The following is a 20,024-nucleotide window of genomic DNA, read 5'->3' as shown; positions in this document are numbered from 1 at the left end:
CAAATAGTGGGTGATACCCTTTGGGAGGGGCTGGGGGAATCACCCTAAAGGGCTGGTGCAGTGGCTCAAGGGGTAAGAACACCTGCCTAGCAAGCCTGAGGCCCTGAGTTTAAATCCCAGTACCACCAAAAAAAAAAGAAAGGAAGAAAGAAAAAATAGCTAGGTTTTCACATCTGTTTCTGCATCCAATCTTTTGCAACATGGTATTTGGCTTAATATATGTGAAGACAATCCAATTGATGTATAATTGGAAAACAAAAGATTGTTTTAATAATCTTTTATCAGATAATTGTGACTATTCTTCTTTGATACAATACCAAAATGCAACAAGTATTAGTTCCTAAAAGGTTAGTTGGAATGTGGAATTTCTTTTCTTCTATTTATTTTTATTTTATTGTTTTTACATTTACTCACATGTGAATGCATTGTTTGGGCCACCTCCCTCCCATGTGGAATCTAAAACCATATCAGGCTGGCAGAGTGGCTCAAGTGGTAGAGCACCTGCCTAGCAAGTACATTGAAGCCCTGAGTTCAAACACCAGTACCACCTACCCCCCAAAAAAGGAACATTAAAACCCTATCAGTGAATTTTTTGTACTGTGTTATATTAAAATTAGGTTGGCCTTGTCCTGTGAATGGAGTTTCTTACCATGTATGATTTTATAATATATGTTAGTCATTGCAAAATGCTGATTTGTGGAGTCATGTAGATTAATATGAGTATGAGAAGCTACAGAAATTTGGACAAATGCATTATCTACTCACATTGTACTATTTGTATCAGTTCATCAAAATTAAATTACACTTCTTATTTTTATCTGTGTACTTGAGATTAGACTTCTACTAGACTCTTTTTGAGCATTGATAATTGCTCTTAAATAAATTCCTATTTGAAAAAAGAAATTCAGCTCTATATAATATGTAAAATATGTTGGATATATTTTAATCTTTTTCCTTATGGATTATAGACATACATTTAGAAATATGTATTAGTTTGTTAAGGCTGCCAATAACAAAATACCACAGACTAAACTACATAAATTTGTTACTCATGTGTCTAGAGGCTAGAAGTTCAAGATCAAGATGTCAGCAGGACTGGCTTCTTCTGAATTTTCTCTTTGGCTTTTGGATAGCCATCCTTTTCACTGTGTCTCCCCTGCACTGCCTCTGTGTGTATCTGTGTTCTAATCTTCTCTAAACAGGATACCAGCCATGCTGAATCAGGGTCCACCCATGTGACCGTATGACTTAATGCCCTCATCAAAGAGCCTCTCTCCAATTACAGCTTCATTCTGAAGTGCTGGTGTTAGGACTTTAATATATGAATTTGGAAGGCTACACAATTCAGCCCATAACAAAATGTGTTTTAATTATGTATATTTATGTATCAGTAGAATCCACTTCAAAGATCAGTGGAACCTTACTAACATGGGTTATTTTTTCTGAAGGTTGGTTTTATAAAACCATTCTTATTTGAAGAAGAATGGCATAAAGAATAATCTATTCCAATTATACCATTAAAATTAATGCATGCTATCTCAAAAGACATTTTGGGGTACACAGATTCATTGCATTTTTTCATTTGGCTATTATGGAGATACAGATACTATGTTTAATATAGTACAGGGTTGATTACCCCTTATCTGAAATGCTTGGAATCAGAAGTGTTTCAGATTTTGAAGGCTTATAGATGTCAAGATATTTGTGTATGCTTTACTCATTGTAAAATCTAAAATCCAAAAAGTTCCAAAATCAGAATCTTTTTGAGCATCATATCAACACTCAAAAACTTTCAAATATCTGGGCATTTTGGAATTTGGGTTCTTTGGATTAGGCTGTTTATCCTATAAGCTTTCTGAAATCCTTGTATCAAAAGTAGAAATTAGGGTACCTTCACTGCTGATTGAAATGTAGAACTAGCCATTGGAAAAATCTGTAAATGTAGGATGTGCTTTCTCTTGAGACCAGCAAACAATAAAACAGGTGACTATTCTAATATTCCATGGTGCTGCTTGTTTCTGCTCTTCACCTGTTTCTTTCACCTTTATTACTGCCCTACTTCAGTTGTTTGTACTTTCCAAAATCTACTGGCAGTTTTAGAAAAAAAATTTTAACTTGTCTACAGTTAGTACAGTCATCAGGTAGTTTATTGCCCAAATCAGGACACTTTGAAAATAAAAGAGTACACTATTTTTAAACTATATTTTTACCATGGACAAAACCAGACCACTCTAGACAAATAAGGATATATAGGCACCCTATCTGTAATGGGTTCTATTTTATCCTATATGTATGAAAGTAACCAATATGGAGAGTAGGAGTAAGCAGTGAGTTAAATATTCTCTTTAATGTAGGAAGTAAGCAGGTGCAAAATTCACCTGCAGCTAGATACTAAATTTATAAAAGGCCAACATAGTAAGTTTATAAAAGGCTTGATAAATAACAAATGACTTAATATTAACTTTGTACTTCACTAATTAAGAGTAGTACTAATTGCTTCGTCTTGTTTACCATGTAATTTTGGGGGGAATTGTTAATTCCTGATTGGATGATTTTTTTTCTTTCCTATACTTAGAGCACCTTATTTGTGTTTCTAATATTCTTTCATTTCTGTCTTCTCAAATAGTTGCCAAGAGATAAGCCTTTGCCCTATTGCTGGTTCTTATGCTACAGGTTGGCATAAGAAATCTTAGTTAAATTATCAAAACAATATTTAATTTTTAAAATGCATCTACTTTATACTGAATTTTACTTTGTAATCTGTGATCTTGACTTGAATCAAATAATCAATATTTAATTATGCTCTCCCTACTCCTGATGACTTCTAAATGATTACTTTCAAGTTTGTTTTTATAAATTGTATTTGTTCATTAAACATTTAGAGAAAGTTCTAAAAAGTAAAATGATAAAGAAGTTACCCTCCTAGTATATGTATTTTAATATATTACCTTTGTGCTTTTACTATGTGTAAAATACATTTTATTTTTTATTAATGCTTATGTTCATTGTTTTGATGCCTACCTAATTTTCCCATCAAGTGTATATTACAGTGAATGTCTTTAAACATACCACTGGGTTGTTTCCAATTAATTTTCCCTAATGTGAATGGATTATGCTGCAAAAGACATATTAATGTATAATCTTTTTATTTCTAAGAATTTTTCCTTAGTATAAATTTATATAAGTAGAATTATTGTATCAAAGGTCATGAATACTTCAATGATTTTTGACAGTTTGCTTTCAAAAATAGTTGTACCAATTTACACAGCTGTTTGCAGTGTGTTAGAGCATTTACCTTGGATGGGACCATGTTTTCTTATTTAACATTTCCTTATTTAGTATTGTGTTTCTATTAAAGTCCCAACCTTTTATTTTCCCCATTCTGTTTAATTGGGAAAAAAAAAAAAGCTAAGTGTTTAGTTCTCTTTTTGGTTCAAGGAAGTTGTGGCTCTGCAAACAGAGAGAATGGAATTAGCTTCCCTTCATAATTAAGCAAAAACTACTCTGAATTTTTAAAAGATTTCCTGATAGTTAGTAGGAACAAATATTGAGACTTGCTGCTTTCTCAGGTAGAAAGCCTTTGGTTGTTTTCTTGTTGTTCGTTTGTTTTGGTTTTGGTTTTTTTGTATATTGAGGATTAATGTCATTCCCAATTCCCAGTGATACAGCTTCTAGCACCAGTAGTTGCAAGCTCTGAGGTAGTTCAGTGTAGAGCTTACATAGCCTGCATAATCTTTGTCAGGCAAAGTTGTCATTTATGAGAGCTGGTAAAAAGACCATTTCCTAGAAAGTTCCTTCATGCTTGTTCATAGTAATAGAATTTTCAGAATATATAAAATAGACCTCAAGTAGTTTTAAAATATTTTCTTTATTCCATCGGAATTTTATTCTATGAAAATCACCACCCTTTGTTGGTTTTAGGTATTTGCATTTCATAGTTGCCATTCTAGTACTTAGAGCACTAATGCACTGCTGATATTGTAAGCCTTTTACAGAGAATAGTTGTGGCTTTTAAAAATTGGGACATTTTCTAAATTTTAATTGATTTGCTTACAAATAAGTTAATAACACTTCGTAGTACTGTAGAACATTACAGTTGAATGGCTTTTGGTTTTGGCCACTCCTTTAAGTTTAAATATATTGTAACAGTATTTTGAACCTTCTCTGGAAGAATATCTAGTCTGATAAAACATTTATTATTCCAGAATTTTTAAACTCTTGTAAATAAAGAATCTGAAAGGAAATAAAGCTTAAACTGTAATTATCTGATAGCAGTTTATAGTTACTTTTTAAATACAGGAGAGTTACAAAATAAGCAGCAGGTTAAGTAGTCCTTTGTACCTTTCCTATGGGATTTTAATATTATTTTACAATTATTTAATCAGGTACCTGGACCTCTTGCTAAAGTTACTAAAAAGAATTTCACTGGTTCTTTTGACATAATGTTATGGTGTCTTTGATCCATGTTTCAAATGAAGATAGCTTAGTTAAAAGTAAGTGAATCCATTGGGTTTTTAGAATTTCAGAATATAAAAATAGAACTTAGTGAGAACCTAAGAAACTACCCTTCAACTGAAAAAAGTGAGTGAAGAATATAAGACAGTACTTTTTTTAAAGAAAAAATACATATTAGTGTAAGATACTATTAATTTTTAAATTCACAGCCTGCTTTCAGAGAATTTATTCATGAGATATTTCAGCTTGTAGAGTAGAGCACTTCCTTTTACTTTTAGAGAGGAAAGTAGTGGTGGTATTTTAATCATACTTTATACTATGTAATTTAATCTTGTTGATAATGTTTATGCAGTAATGTACCTTATGTGTATTTAAAACAAGGTTATTATATATTTTTATATCACTCACCATTAAAGCAGAACATATGAGTACCTGGACTTTAGACAGAACAGATTGCATTGTGACAGAGCAACATTGACTACCTAGATTGTGGAAGTGAAGTAAATCTGGATGTACGCATACACTCCACTCACTGAGCCAGACCCAGTGAAGGTATAAAAGCAAGTTGTGTTCAGATATTTAATATTTTTTCCACTCTATCACTTTGAGAATAATTCTTTAAGATGTGATAGTATGTTTTCAGTAATTTTGCCAATGCACAAATTCAGATTGAATGTCTGTGCATCTTTTGTTGCAGTCACTTAGCAGATTCTATAGTCTGGATAAATGTTTCTCAAAGCTTAGTCCTTAGAAGCTTAGTCCCAGGACAGCTCTACTGGGAGGTGGTGGAGTCTGTGAGAAGTAAGGACTTGTGGAAGGTATTTGGATCACTGGAGTCCCGCAAAAGGGATTGTGAAACCCTGGCCCTTCTTGTTTCTTTCTGCGCTTCCTGGTTCCTGATAAGGCACCACACACACTCCCCATGGCATGTTGCTCCCCACAGGTGCAAAGCAACAGAGGCAATCAAACAATCATAGGCTGAAGTTTCCAAAACTGTGAGTCAAAAGAAACCATTTGTCTTTATAAGAATTTTCTCAGATATTTTGTTGTAATGGTGGGAAGCTGACAAATACAATAGCTGAGCAAACTGGACCGTAGCTGTCAGTTAACTAATAGTCCAATATAACTAAGGTGCGATTTGACATTAAGCTGTAATAATAGAAATACAGCATCCAGAACAAGGCAGATAGTAGTTTTCTTTACTCCTTACTAAAACAAACTCTGAGTATAATGTTTATTTCTGGATAATGCCCTTGACGAGGGATATAATGAGAGGAACACTCCTAGAAGATATGAATGTACCCTATGCCAGCACTGGCAGAGATGGAGTTTATTTGCTCAAGAATTGATGTTTGCCTCATCTCTTCTATGCTTCTAGCAAGAGGCACAGTAAGCTTCAATAAATTAATAGCTTCAGCCATTCAGGAAATAGAAGTAGTAACTTGCTTAGCATTTTATTCTTCTGCAGTGTACAAATTAGAAAATACAGGTACCATAGCAATAGTTTTTATGCTCTTGTAGGAAAGAATTGCTTTCTTATGCCTTTAAAAAGGTATAAAAAGATGAATCCTCCCTATTCATCTTATGTGTTGTTAGCAAAATTCAAAATATTCTTACTACTTAGAAACTTCAGAGTGAATGGCTAGATTCTCTTCAGGGTAGAGTATTCAGCTTCTTTTCCATCCTCATCACTGTTATATTGCACTATTACCCTGTTTTTCTACTTCTTTCTTTTATCCCTCTCAATATATTTTGTGCCTCTTCTGACTTTCTTTGTGTTTTATTTTAGGTGGCAACCTAACCCTTTATTATTATTCATTCTGAACATTAGTTATCTTCAAGAAACCAAGAAATACCTGCTTTGATTAGAGATAATATCCAAGTAGAACATTTTAGTTCCTGAAAAATGTGACTTAGAGTAATAGGAATAATTCTGTTCCTGCATTCATCCTTAAGTATCTGTACTAATGCAAAAGGATATTCGTGCAAATTATAAATAGCTTTATAGGGTATCCTACTTGCCATAGGAACACATGATTTCTAGTAATTGGTCTGAGAGTAATGAGAGTTTTGAGTGAGAATGATAGTTTAATATCGTTTTTTTCTTGTTGAAAAATAAGTTAATTTTTTACTGTTGAATTGTAAGTTAAAACCACCCCCATCTTAGACTAGTAAATATTGCTACTAGAGTGTGAATGATTATTTCCATAAAAGGAGAGATTCAGTTTTCTGAATTTTTTTTCTTTTTCTTGTGTAGGGTTGAGGATCAAACCCATGGGTTCCTGCATTCTAAGCAAGAGCTGTACCATTGAGTTATACCTACAGCTCCTCTGGCTTCATAATAAGAATGGAAGAATAAAATTTGGCGTAATTCTTAAGAAATTTTACTCATGTCTAATTTCTCTCTCCTTTCAGCTCAGTGCATTAATTGTTCTGATATTTCTAGTAAGACAGAGTTTAAGTGCCACATGCTCAGAAAATTCATTCAAGGAGTTTGAGTGACAAAGGGTCAAATAAATCAAGACACTAGTCACAGGTAACAAACCCAATCAAGTTGGAAGAAGAGGACATTCAAATTGAAGTCATTTCTTCCTAGCTGTGGTCTTCCTATGTTTCCTGTTCAGGTTGCAGGCCCTGTTTACATCTTTCATGACAAAGCACTGCTGTGTTCTTTCACGTTAAAATTCCAACACTCAGTTGGTCATTTTCCCTACATTCACCATGCTTGCTTTCCAAGCTGACTATCCATCCTATGTTAACTCTTTGAGAAGACTTTTATTAGTCACTCAACCATATCTGATTCCTTTCTTCCTCCATTCCTCTTTAAAAAAAAAAAATCTTTATCAGCCTCCACTTAATCCCCTTGTTTCTGTTCTATTACATCCCCTAAGCATTGTACCCACAGGTATATTAGGTGTATGTGTAGTCTCATCATTAAAGGTAGATTCTAGGTTACTATGTTAGTCAACTTTGCATCACTGTGACAAAATATCTGAGATAATAACCTTATAAGGAGCAAAGATTTATTTTGACTCATAGTTTTAGAAGTTTCTGTCCATGGTTGTTTGGACCTGTTGATTTGTGCCTTTGGTGAGGCTGAATTTCATGGTGAAAGCATTTGGTGGAAAAAACTGCCTACCTAATAAGCCTCTTCAAAGGCACATCCCAGTGATCTGACTCCTTTCCACTAGGCCCCACCTCCTAAAGGTTCCACCACTTCCCAATAGGATCACAGGCTGGTGGCTAAGTCTTTAACACATGAACCATTGAGGGACATTTAAAATCCAAATTATAAAAGGTGCTGTTTATAAAGTCTTTTTTTTTTTATTCCAGAGAGACTGAGAAGCAGTTTGGTCCTGCTTACTGTCCCTAGATATTTTATCAAACAAGAGTCAGTCTTCGGAAGCTTTAAAATTAAGTATACTCCTTCTCTGTGTTATTTATTATAGATTCTATACTCCTGTCTATGTCATTATAGGACCAATAGAGTTTTATTTCAGAATAACTCACTTTTGTCTTTATTGAAATTATATTGAAGCAGCTCCCTTCCACCCCCCTGATAAATTACTCCTTGCATTGTAAGGAGCTCCTTGGTGGATAGGCGTGTGCCTTTATGGCTAGAAGTGCAGCTTCTGAAGCCTGGTGCCCAGATTCCCAGCTGTAACACTAAGCTTTTTGTGGCCTTAGGAAAATTATTTAATTTGTCCATGTGAATATTTTTTCCACCTGCTAAACAGGGATGATAATGGTAAGAATTAAATAAGAAAAGTAAGTACCTAACAGATAATAAGAGCTCGGTAAATGTTAGTTGGTTTTTAACATTATGTAGCTATAGGATGTATAGCCAAACTATTCTCACTTCAATTATATCCAAAAGTCTTGATCTTAAGAACTGTAAACTTCTAAATTGCAGCGAATCTCTGATCCTCAGCACTGTGCACCATGCCTTTTTAAGTTTTCAAACTGCTGCTGGGCTCCTAAATTAACAGTAATCATCTAACTGAAGATTCTTCTTTTCTCATGTATCCTTGCTATTCATTGTTTGCATGGGCACAAAACTTACCATGAATTTCATAACTTGCTTCAGAATTTTTCTCACTCATCACACATGGGCATTCAACAATCACCATTTGCTTACTTTTTTTGTTGTTGTTTTAGAGATATTTTTTAAAGTATATTTCTTTACACTGGAATAAAACAATTCTTACTAGTATTTACAACACTTGGAATTTGCTTTTATGTGCATCAGCCATAATGAAGTTAATAATATTTGTAATATTCTAAATTCTGAAAAACTAGATGGTCAAAGAGAGGGTCCACCATTACCTATAAATGCTGTCCTTCTCTTATGAGTGGGAGGAGCATGGTTTTTTTCCCAGTGAAATTTCACAAAGTAAAATTCTATAAATAGAGAAGCTTATGTATTTTCTTTTTAGCTGATCTCTTTGCCACACCAGCTTCTCTTCCAAACAGGTTACAGTCCTGCAAAATAATATTTACAAAATAATTTGAATCATATCTCTTCCTTATGGAACTGTGTTATTAAATTCCTCTAATTTAGAATGTGCTAGCTATGGTCAAGTCTAATCCTCCCTGTTCTATACTTATCTAACAGAATTGTTTGGTAAACTTAAATTTCTGTTTGATAATGCCACATATTACCTCTGTATGTGACATTTTATTTAAAATTATTTTAGATACACCTATCATTTAGTACTATATTGTCTTGTATGCTGTCCTAGTAATTGTTACATTTCTTGGGTTCAGTTAATAATCATACATTATTGTAACAAAGCAATAATTTCCATGAAAGTAGAAATTCTCTGTACTTCTTTTGTGCCCCTCATATTTGTCTTATGAGATTAGATGACCAGTAAATATAGCTTATATTTGCTTATATTTCGGTTTTATGATTTATTAAAGCCAGTGACACTCAGATTTCATGTGACTTTTAGTTTCAGCTACTTTTTGTCATAAAGTGTCAACCCTGGTCAGTTTTGAGAAGAAACCTAGTTTTTCATTTTTTGAACAGGACATTGTACTTTTCTTTTTCTTTTATAGGTAGTTCAGCTCTAATCATAAATTTCTTTTCCTACCTCTTTTTTTCTAGGCTTTACAAAGTATGAAATCTCAAATTGAAGGGCGGTTTATTTGACATTATTTTGAAGTGTCCCCTCTTATCCCGTGTGTCCTCTTAATGGAAGTTATTTGAACACTTCTAGTAATCTAGTTGTAAAACCACAGTTCTGTGCTTTTTTGTGTGAGATTATTGAAATACTATGAGTATAAGCATGTGGAAGTCTTGAGTACTTTTCGATAAATTAGTTTTGCCCTGTTTTCTAAACTATACAATAACATTTTTTGTATTTTAATCATTTTAAGAGTCCATTGGAGAATCTCTATATTTGTCTAAGTTCTCCTAGTTGGCAACATACATGATAAATAAAAATAGTGTCTGGTTAGCCTTTTAGTGTAGCTTAACTATCAGCTTTGTAGGTTTTTTTTTTTTTTTAACCCATATGTGCATACAATGTTTGGGTCATTTCTCCCTGCTTCCCCCACCCCCTCAGCTTTGTAATTGTGTCATTGGCTCTTGCTTATCATTCCAGATGTCCCATACACTAGATCCATTATGAATTAAATATATAGGCTTTTGAGGGACTGTTAGATAACCTAATCATGATATACACCTACAAAGAAGATGCTGTCCATGTTGAAAGTTATCTTTTGTTGTTACCTTTGAGAGGGGGATGTTGTTTTGCTTTGGTTTTTTGAGACAGTATCACAACCTGGCTCCAAACTTGCATTCATCTTGCATTCACCTCCCAGGTGCTGATATTACAGGCATGCACCACCATGCACAACAAAAGTTGGCATCTTTTAAGCCAGTATTTAGAAACCTTTAATTTGAGGGTTATTTCTGGAGTTAATGGGACATCTATAAAACGTGTAGTTGTATGTCATCAACTTCTAAATCAAAGCCAAAATACTTGAAATTTTGTTTAATGTCTAAAGATACCAACCAAAGCAAGTTAAATAGATGTTTATGTTCTAAGAACAAACAATTAATACTGGTAATTAAGGCATGTATTAAGGAAGCAAAATAAAAACTAAAAGTAATTTCTGACATAACACTATGTATACATTCTTAGAGAACTCGTGTTTGCAAAGCCACATGCTAAAATAAGAGGGCTTTTGAGAAAAGTAAAGTTAGCATAGATCTCTTACAATGACATAACTTTCTAAGTATAGCAGTAACACATTAATATTGGTCTGAATACTAGTACTGTAGTACAGTCAGATATTTGTGGACATTTGCACCTAGACTCAGTCCATACTCTGCAGCCATCCATCTACGGTCAGGTTCATGTTTGCCACTTAAAGACATTTGCTTCTAACAGAGACCAGTATAATTGAAGCCAAAAATACAATGCAGGTATGTCCTTCATCGTTAAGGTGCTTTGCTTTCATGTGGAGTGATGTGTTCACATCTCCATCTACATTTGTAACATTCTAAGATAACATAATATAGAAGAAAGCCAAATAGTTCTTCAAACCATTAAAGTTAACAACTACTTGCAGTAATACAGAGCACTTCTATACAGGTTTTTATACTTCCTTTTCACTGTGAAAACTCCTGCCTCTGGTTATTTTAAATCATTAGCATGCTGAGAATAAAAACTTATACAACTTTGCATTATACTGACAAATTTCTCCATTTGTCAATTGCACATAAACTAATTCTTGTTGAAGAATTCACTAGACTGTAGCTAAAATAATATGAATAAGCAGTAGAGAAGCCATGGATAGAAGGTATGTAAGTAAAAGGAGGTCAGGTTTGATATGCCATAAATTGCAATCTCTTCAAAATCTAGAAAAATGAGAGATTCAAGCCAGCAAAAATATATAAACATTTTGATGTAAAGCAAAGAGAGTTTATAAAAGTAAAGTTTTATGAGTATGAACACTAACCCCATCCTTTGCCCAGCTTCTAACCCTGTCAGATAGTGAATCAATCATAGCATAAATATAGCATAATTTCTTATGCTTTCTAGAGCATAATGGTGCCTAGCAAATACTAAACAATTTCTGCCTTCTTTCCCACTGAGCCCAAATGGAGCCTTAGTAAGCATCTCACACAGCACTCCCAGCGTTACTGTCCACCAATCTGATGTTATTTATGGATGGTTTATTATAATTGAAGCAGTTTGGTAAACGCTTTACCAAAATAATTGTATTTAATCCTTAAGCACCCTTTGCTCTTGGTGTTCATAGTTTTAATCCCTGTTTACAAGTAAGAAAATGGAGACTTAATTGCTTGAAACTCTTTTAAATACATAAAATGAATGATAGTCATATAAATATAATAAATTTAAGAAAAGAATGCAATTACAGTTGAGTTTAGTTATTGATGCTGAAGTGTTACAATGAGTTGGGACTGGGAGGTCATTTATAAATCACTAAAATAATGAAAAAAAATGGAGGATTCAGAGGAAACCAATTGGAAGATTAAGGCAGGTAGGCGTAAAACAGGCGTTGGATTCTCTAAGAGGTAATGAAAGCAACCTCTGCTTCTGACTGAAATTTCAAGTTTTAGTTGTGAGGTTTTGCTTTATTCTGTTTCCTGCCCTTGAAAATCTTGAGGTTGCCTGTATTCTTAAAGTAAGCTTCCTTTTTACTTAATTCAGCCAAATGATGCCTAAGTTTATGAAGATTCAGAATATAAAGAAGAATTTGGGAAACACAGTTCTGATCATGCTGAATTTGAGGTTAAAATGTCCAGTGGTATTTAACTATAAAAAGTCTCCAGATTAGAGCCTTAAAGCAAATGACCTATAGTTTATAGTTGAAATTGTAAGAATGGATGAAGTCTTAAATTGAGAGTGAATGAAAAGGCTTGAGAGCAAACACTACTATATTACCATCATAGTGGTAGCTGAGGAAGGTGGGCCCAGTACTAGAAAAGCTGGCATAGAAACAGTCAGATAGAAGAATCAGAAGAGATATTCTCAGCAATGTTAAGGTAGTAAACAGTATCAAGAAGAAAAGAAAGTCAGTGTCAGGTGCTCTAGAAAGATCGAGTACCTTGAGAACTGAAGGCCTGTTGGATTTGGCAGTGAGATGAGTGATGGCCTTTGCCTGCTAGTATGGTTTCTATGGAGATAAGGAAAAAATTGGAAGGCTGATTTTAGTGGGTCATAGAGAAAATGCAAAGCCAAAAAATGAAAAATATACTGGTGCATCCTGACGAGCTTTTGGAAATCTAGTGGAAATACATCATGATGTTGAAAGGAAGAAGAGGTATATGAGGGTTGAAATAGACCTTGAAGATATTCAAATAGCAACTCCTTATTTTAACATGTGAAGAAACTAAGACCCAATAAATTTAAGTAGTTTATACTATGGCAAAACTATCAAGTGGCAGGTAAGACAAACAGCTTGTAAGTCTTCTGATTCCACATGTACTGGTCCATACAGGTAAAGTCTCAACCCAAAGCAATGGGAAAAAATTTAATGGCTTTTTTGGCAATTGAACTAGTTATTTCTTAGATATAAAAGAAAATAAGTCATGGTATGCTGGAGTGTATTTGTCTACATACTCAGTGTATTGTACTTGGGAAAATGTATTGATTACAAACCCACTGGATCACCATAAAGAACTAATAGATTGTTAAGGAGATAGATACCTTTACCCTGATTTAAGCATTTATGCATTATGCAAATATCAAAACATTATGTAGTATCCTAGTCATATATGTAATTTTTAATACTTTTATGTATCAGTTAAAGAATACATTTTTTAAAGCCACAGGAGCAAAATGCCAAATTCAGTCATGTTGCAAATGTACAAAGTGAAGTCAATGTATGCATTTATAATGAATTCAAGGAGAAACTTTGATACTAAGGTTTTATTTTGTATTTGGGAGAATTATTCATATTTTAAAATGTTAATAGAAATACAAATGGAATTAGAAATGGAAAGTAGTGAATCTTAAAATAACCCTTTTTTGTGTATGCTCAGTACTGGGGTTTGAACTCAGGGCCATGTGATTGCTCGTGAGCACTCTACCTCTTGAGCCATGCCTCCAACCCTTAAAGTAACCATTCTTATTTATAGTGGCTTATCTTATTCTTGTACAGCTGCATCGAAAATATTTATAATGTGTATTTTTGATCATCATACAAGGAATTAACTTTAATTTTTGGTATGAGAGCACCACCTATGGGTTTCTCATGTATTTGGAAATATTTTCTTAAAATCTAATAATCACAAACCTAATAAATTCTTTCTAGTTTTATCCTGTAATTAGTCTATCATTTATTTAAAGGTTGTCAATTTTCTGTTTTGTCACAAAATGCTCTCATCTAGTTTTTTGTTGTATATCATTGCTGTTAAATCAGCTAATGAGTATTTGAATACTTATATGCTGGTGTGGTGTTATAAGTTAAATATAATCTAACTTAAATCATATTATTTATTTCCTTTAATGTAGATGAACCTCTTAATGAAAATGAACAATATTCTATATTTGGGGAATAATTTTCCATATTATAATTACTTTCACCTGCTTATTTGTATGTTTACTTTTTAATGAACTTAGGAATTCCATTAGTGCATTAGTCCAGATGCTTTGATAAGAGATAATGAAAAAGCAGATTTCTAGGGTATCTTTTTAGTGAATTATTGTTATGATTACTCAGAGCGAAGTGGAAGCCAAACTGGTACATTATTATTAATATGCTCTTAAACTAGAATTTCATTAGGGAAAATTCAGTTGTTTTTTTTAAATGTCATTCATTAAAGATAAAATTTTTCTTAGAAGGGCAATTTACTCTTAATGAATTTTACACAATAACAGTAAAAGCAAACTACAACAACAAAGAAGTCTGAACTATGCCTGGGCCATGAAATGAATGCTAAGCTGTGATGAAGTGTGCTTGTGTGTTCTGTGCCATCCATCTCCATGTTCTGCAAGGATTAAAATCGAGATCCTCATTCCTGGCCACACCCTTTTTAGACATGAACATTTTTTCTGCAGTATAATATACTTTTAAAACCTTGATTGCATGTTTCTTCAGAGAATGAGTTACTCTGTAGAAATAAGGCTTGACTTTAAGCAGTGTAGCTTGCTTTATTGCAATCATTATGCATAAAGTTTTTCAAATTACATAATATATTTCTTAGTGTTCTTAGCCTAAATTGAATGAACGTTGTTTGTAAGATGAGAGTTCAGGCCATGTGTCCTGCCAGGTACTTTGCTTACTTTGATTCACCTACTCACCAACTTAAATAGGTATGAATATTAGCTAATTTACTAATTATAATCATGGAACAGTCTTCTGACCATTTTGAAGAGAAGCAGTATTATGTATAGTTTGATTGATCATGGTTTTGAGTTCAGTATGTACTTTTTATTATTTTCCTGAAATTTACCTAGCCTCTCCTGACAACTATTTATGTACCCTGAGCAGCTACTCTTCCCACTTCTAATTTGAAGTCACATTAAATAAGGGTTTGTAGGATTTTTAATTCTACTGAAGCCTTACCATTATTTATCTATTTATTTATTTATTTATTTATTCATTTATTTATAGCCAAGTGACTTTATTTTTAACTGGAGAGAATAAATGGTCAGATTATCATCTGAATTCTGGGTAGGTAAAATGTTAACTGTTTCAATGATAATTCAAGATGCTGTAAGGAGAATGATATAAAAAAGAGTTGATTTTGTTTCAGTGTATTCTAGAATCATGAAGATTTTCTTTTGTGGTATTCAGATGTCTAATCATATAGTGATATTTTAAGCACTGTTTCAAGATTTTGTTTTCAGTAGTTTAGGAACCATTTAAAACCCCATGATAAAGTGTAAAGTATTAATGAAATAAATGGAAGAACTACTTTGTAGTAGTGATTAGTGTTTTGCTGTCTTTATCCAATCATCCTCTAGCTACCTAATAAAAAATTGCAGTCCATTATCTTATTATGTTTATTTAAAGTGCTCTAAAAGCAACATAACGATCCTAAAGATCTAAGTAGTAAAGAGAATAAATCTAAAAGTTGAGTTTGAAAAAAGATAGATGACAGGATCCATCAGTCTCCATGGATAAATCCAGCAGTCCTGACTTTTGAGTGATCCAATTTGAAAAGTTCCTTGCCTACTCAAAAAATAACTTAAGATAAGTTTCTTTGTCTAAAAGGGAAGAAATATTACAATATCACATTGTAATAATAGAAGTTTTCTAAGGTTGGTAAACTACATCTTGCTATATATGATTTGATGTCTTAAAATTTTTTTTAAATAAATGCTGATTTACTTAATGCTGTGTTTTAAAGTCTAATAGTAGCGAAGATCACTTTTTGTACCTTACAGCTTGTGGAGAGACTCCAGAACAAATCCGGGCCCCCAGTGGAATAATCACAAGTCCAGGCTGGCCCTCTGAGTATCCTGCCAAAATCAACTGCAGCTGGCTCATAAGGGCAAACCCTGGGGAAATCATTACTATAAGGTAAATCTGGTACTTTTCATTTTGTCACGATATATAAATTCAGCTTCCAAGTATCATTATAAATATGCAGTAGCAAAGATTTTCAGAAGATATTTTATAATAAGCTATAGCTATGTATTATTTTAAGAGTAACTATGAATAATAGCCCACTCAGCATGCATTTTGAATACTTTCTAGTGATTGTAACGTACTTACAGTGAGCCATCTGTATTCGTCTAAGCTACTTTTCTTTGTTGTTGTTGTTTTGAGACAGGCTGTCACTATGTAGACCAGTCTTCCTGTTTCAGCCTCCCAAGTGCTGGGATTACAGGCATGTATCATCACTCCCAGCTCTTCTAAGCTACTTTTTAACAAAAGATATGCATTTGGTAAATAGCTCATTAGGATCAAGAGCAGTCTTTTACAGTGGGACAAACAAAACTCGCTAATCCACTTGAATCAGGCCTATAACCATGATGCAGTAGTTGAATCCTCACAAAGAGAAGCTAAAGCATGATTGTAGATGAGCATGTGTTTGTACATATAAAGTTTTAAATAAGCCAATAATAAATACTTCATCTTGAAAAACCTTTCTTGTTTTTTATAACTTTGAAACAAGAACACTTGTTAAGAATACAAAGTAAAGTACCTGCCTAACATGTCAGAGATCCTGGGTTCAATCCCCAGCACAAGAAAAAGAAAGCAAAGTGAAAGGTGGGGTAGGGGAGATAATTATTAATTTAAGATTCTAACAGTACATACAATATGATGAGAAAGGTTAAGATTAACTTTAGCCAGGCATATTGGCCCACACCTGTAATACCAGCTGATTGGAAAGCAGAAGTAGGAGGATGATGAGTTTGAGTCCAGCCCCTTACAAAGTTAGTGAGATCCTATCTAAAAAACAAAGTTAAAAAAAAAAACAAAAAACAAAAGGGCTGAGGACATAGGTCAAGTGGTAAGAGTGCTTATAGTAAGTGCTTATAGTGCTTGACCGTAGGTTCAATCCCTAGTATGACAAAAAAGAAAATATTAATTACTTGTAGAGAAAAACTGTGAAAACATAGTTCTGCTATAGCATAAAGACACCTTTGCCACCCTTCCATGTGTTTCATTTTTGTAGGTAAAATCATGGAATTTCAGGTTTAGAAAGGACTTTGCAGCTCTCTATTCTACATTTTTAAAAATAAGATTGTAATCTGGGTGTGGTGACATGTCTGTCATCCCAGCTATGTGGGAAGTGGAAATGAGAGAGGATCATTATTCCAGACCAGCCTGCTTAAAAAAGTTGCTGGGACCCTATCTCAAAAAATAATCTGGGTATGATGGTACAGTTTTTTAATCCCAGCTAGACAGGAGGCGGAGGTAATAGAATTGCAATCCAAGGCTAGCCCTGGGCAAAAGTATAAGACCCTATCTGAAAAATAAAGCAAAAAGGGCTGCAGATGTGCAGCTCAAATGGTGTAGAGCCTTTGCCTAGCAAGCTCAAGACTGAGTTAAAACTCCAGTACCATGAAGAAAATTGAAAATATAGAAGGTTTGTGAACTTAGCTTACCTTCTCATCTCTTTGTGTTTTCCCTTCTTAGTTTCTTTAATAAGAGAGCTTGTCTCTTGAGAAACATACTGCCTTCCATCCCCCTTTTCTGTGGAAGCTGTAAACAGGGCCATAGATTCGTTTGTACTCTGTTCCAGGCTACTTCTCCTGGAACCCTGGAGCTGCTGTTCTGAGAAGTGTGATTACTGCCCGGTGGATCAGTAGGATGCACCATCGTTCATCTTTCTGCAGCAGTATCAGTGTTGGAATCTGATCAGTAGACCTGTTTTCTTTTACTTGTAATATATTTAAGTGTAAATATAAACATGCTTACAAAACAACAATTTTTACCAAATATTGAATTTTTAACATAAAACTACCAGAATTTATAAGGAGTTTTATCTTTCAACCTAAAAATTAAACTTGCAGCTTTACCAGGTCAGTTATGTAAAACTTGGAAATTCTTGCCAGCATGTAATTACATGGAGACTGCCATCTGGTTTTGATTGTGTGTAGGAACCCTGAGATTTCAAAAGTAAGATACAGTAAAAAAAAAAAAAAAAAAAAAAAAATCAAGATTAATACTGAATTACAGAACAAGATTGAAGGTGAACCCTACATCTAAATTCTGAAAGGAGTAATGAATTCGGATTTTCACAGATAAAAGGGTGATTTTAGAAATAAGCTCATCAAAAATGACACATACGTATACATAAAGACAGACATATTTCACATGTGGTTATTGATGAGAGATCTTAAATTATTCAAAAAAATCTTATGCCATAATCAAATGCTGCTCATTCATACATGCAGGTGAGTTCTAGTTAGGAAATTTTACATTGATTTACCTTATTAACAATTCAAAAAAAAGTATCTAGGATAAGTTGCTTTAAGCATTTTGAGAAAAAGAAAATCAGCATTCGTTCCTGAATGTAAAATAAAATTAAAAGCCTTACTAAAATGGAATTACAGACATGTTTTTAAAAACTCTGGATTAAAGAGGGAAACAAAAATACAGAGTATAAACATAATACTGAGAGCACTCTGTATAAAGCTGGCTGAAGATGGTGACATGAAGGCCATTGTACTTTATTCCTCTCCCCAGAAACCCTTAGGAGATAAAGGATTGAGTCCTAGCATCCTGCTTGAAGCCAAGGACTGTGTTCTCAAGAAAACAGAATGAAAAAACTTCCACTAACCACTGCCTGAACCCTAACAAATACGAATGACTCCACGGGGGAACTAAAATACCCAAGAACCACCAGTAAAGACTGATTCTGGAATGGAGACCCAGGTCAGGGAACACAGAGAGAGAGGTTTAAAAAAGAGAGAGAGAAAGAACCACAAACCTTCTACAAAATAAGCCCACAACTCAACATTCCATATTGAATGAGAAAATTTTAATGCTAAGAAAAACGGCCAACAAAATCCACCTGGAATCCAGGTATGGTGATACAACACACCTGTGATCCAGCACTCTGGAGGCTGAGGCAGAAGGATCATGTGTTTAAGGCCAGCTGGGGCTACAAAGCAACACCCTGTCTCCAAAAGCCAAAAAAAACAGGAAAACAAATTTACTCAAGACAGTGTAAGGTTTATGTTGTTGAAAGGGTTCTTTCTTAACCATTTTTATGCTGTGGATGCTTCATTGTCTAGTAAAACCTATGAATTATATCCCAGATGTTTATCAATTCATAAAATAAAGCGCTACAAAGTACAATTATGTTAAAATACAGCTATCAAATATTTAAAAATATTTATTATATGTTTAAACACATTGACAAGAACAAATGACAATTCTGATAACTACTATAATGTCAAAATAACTTGAGTTACTTTGTATTTTTTAGTTATCTGTAAAAACTGAAAAATAATATGAAAATAATCTGATTTCTAGTAGTAATGGAATGGTCGGCACTATAAATGCTACCATGGCTTACTTTTTAATATTATAAAATAGGACTGGAGGTGTGGCTCACGCAGTAGGGTGCCTGCTTTTCAAGTGCAAAGCCCTGAGTTCAAACCCCAGTCCCACCAAAAAAAAAAACCTATTATATTATAAAATAAGTTTCAGTTAGAGGTTAATGAAGATAAAATTATAAATTGGTTCTACCCAATTGAGAATTTAGAAGGAGACTGCTAATACCAAATACTCTTACTTATTTAGCCTTTGTTAAAAAATAAAAGTGTTTTAGTACTTGAATTAAAATACCTGAAGTTAACTATTGGACGAAAATAGGATTAAGAATCCTGCATATCTAGTTAAGGAAAAGAAACTTATTTTAAAAGTTTTAATACAAAATAGACAAGAAAGGAGGAAAATGAGAACTTTCCCTCAAATAGAAAAGCTATTAATTAAACACTCAAATAAGTTCAATGACAGATTATCCTGTCAAGCTTATTGGTTGATTAGCTTGTATGATTGCACTGTGGAGTGCTTGTAAGAACATACCTAAAACAAAACTAATACAGAAAGTCTAAAAAGGGGAGAAAGAAAAAGATGAGCTTGACGATTGCAGTCAAGGCTACTATAAGAGTAACGTCAGG

The 20,024-nt window shown here is 33.6% G+C and overlaps 1 protein-coding gene across 2 annotated transcripts in view; it reads left to right on the top strand.

Moving 5' to 3' along the window:
• Positions 1-20,024, top strand: part of Lrp12 (LDL receptor related protein 12) — a 92,572-nt gene that overhangs the window by 55,925 nt on the left and 16,623 nt on the right. For both annotated transcript variants that reach the window (XM_020167682.2, XM_074069027.1), the window contains one exon: positions 15,828-15,963. In XM_020167682.2, coding sequence (XP_020023271.2) covers positions 15,828-15,963 — 136 coding nt within the window. The remainder of the gene's footprint in view (positions 1-15,827; positions 15,964-20,024) is intronic.

This window comes from Castor canadensis, chromosome 3 (assembly GCF_047511655.1).
Source record: "Castor canadensis chromosome 3, mCasCan1.hap1v2, whole genome shotgun sequence".
Classification (NCBI taxonomy): domain Eukaryota; kingdom Metazoa; phylum Chordata; class Mammalia; order Rodentia; family Castoridae; genus Castor; species Castor canadensis.
Note: the sequence above shows the minus strand (reverse complement) of the source record. Positions and strands in the feature narration are given on the sequence as shown.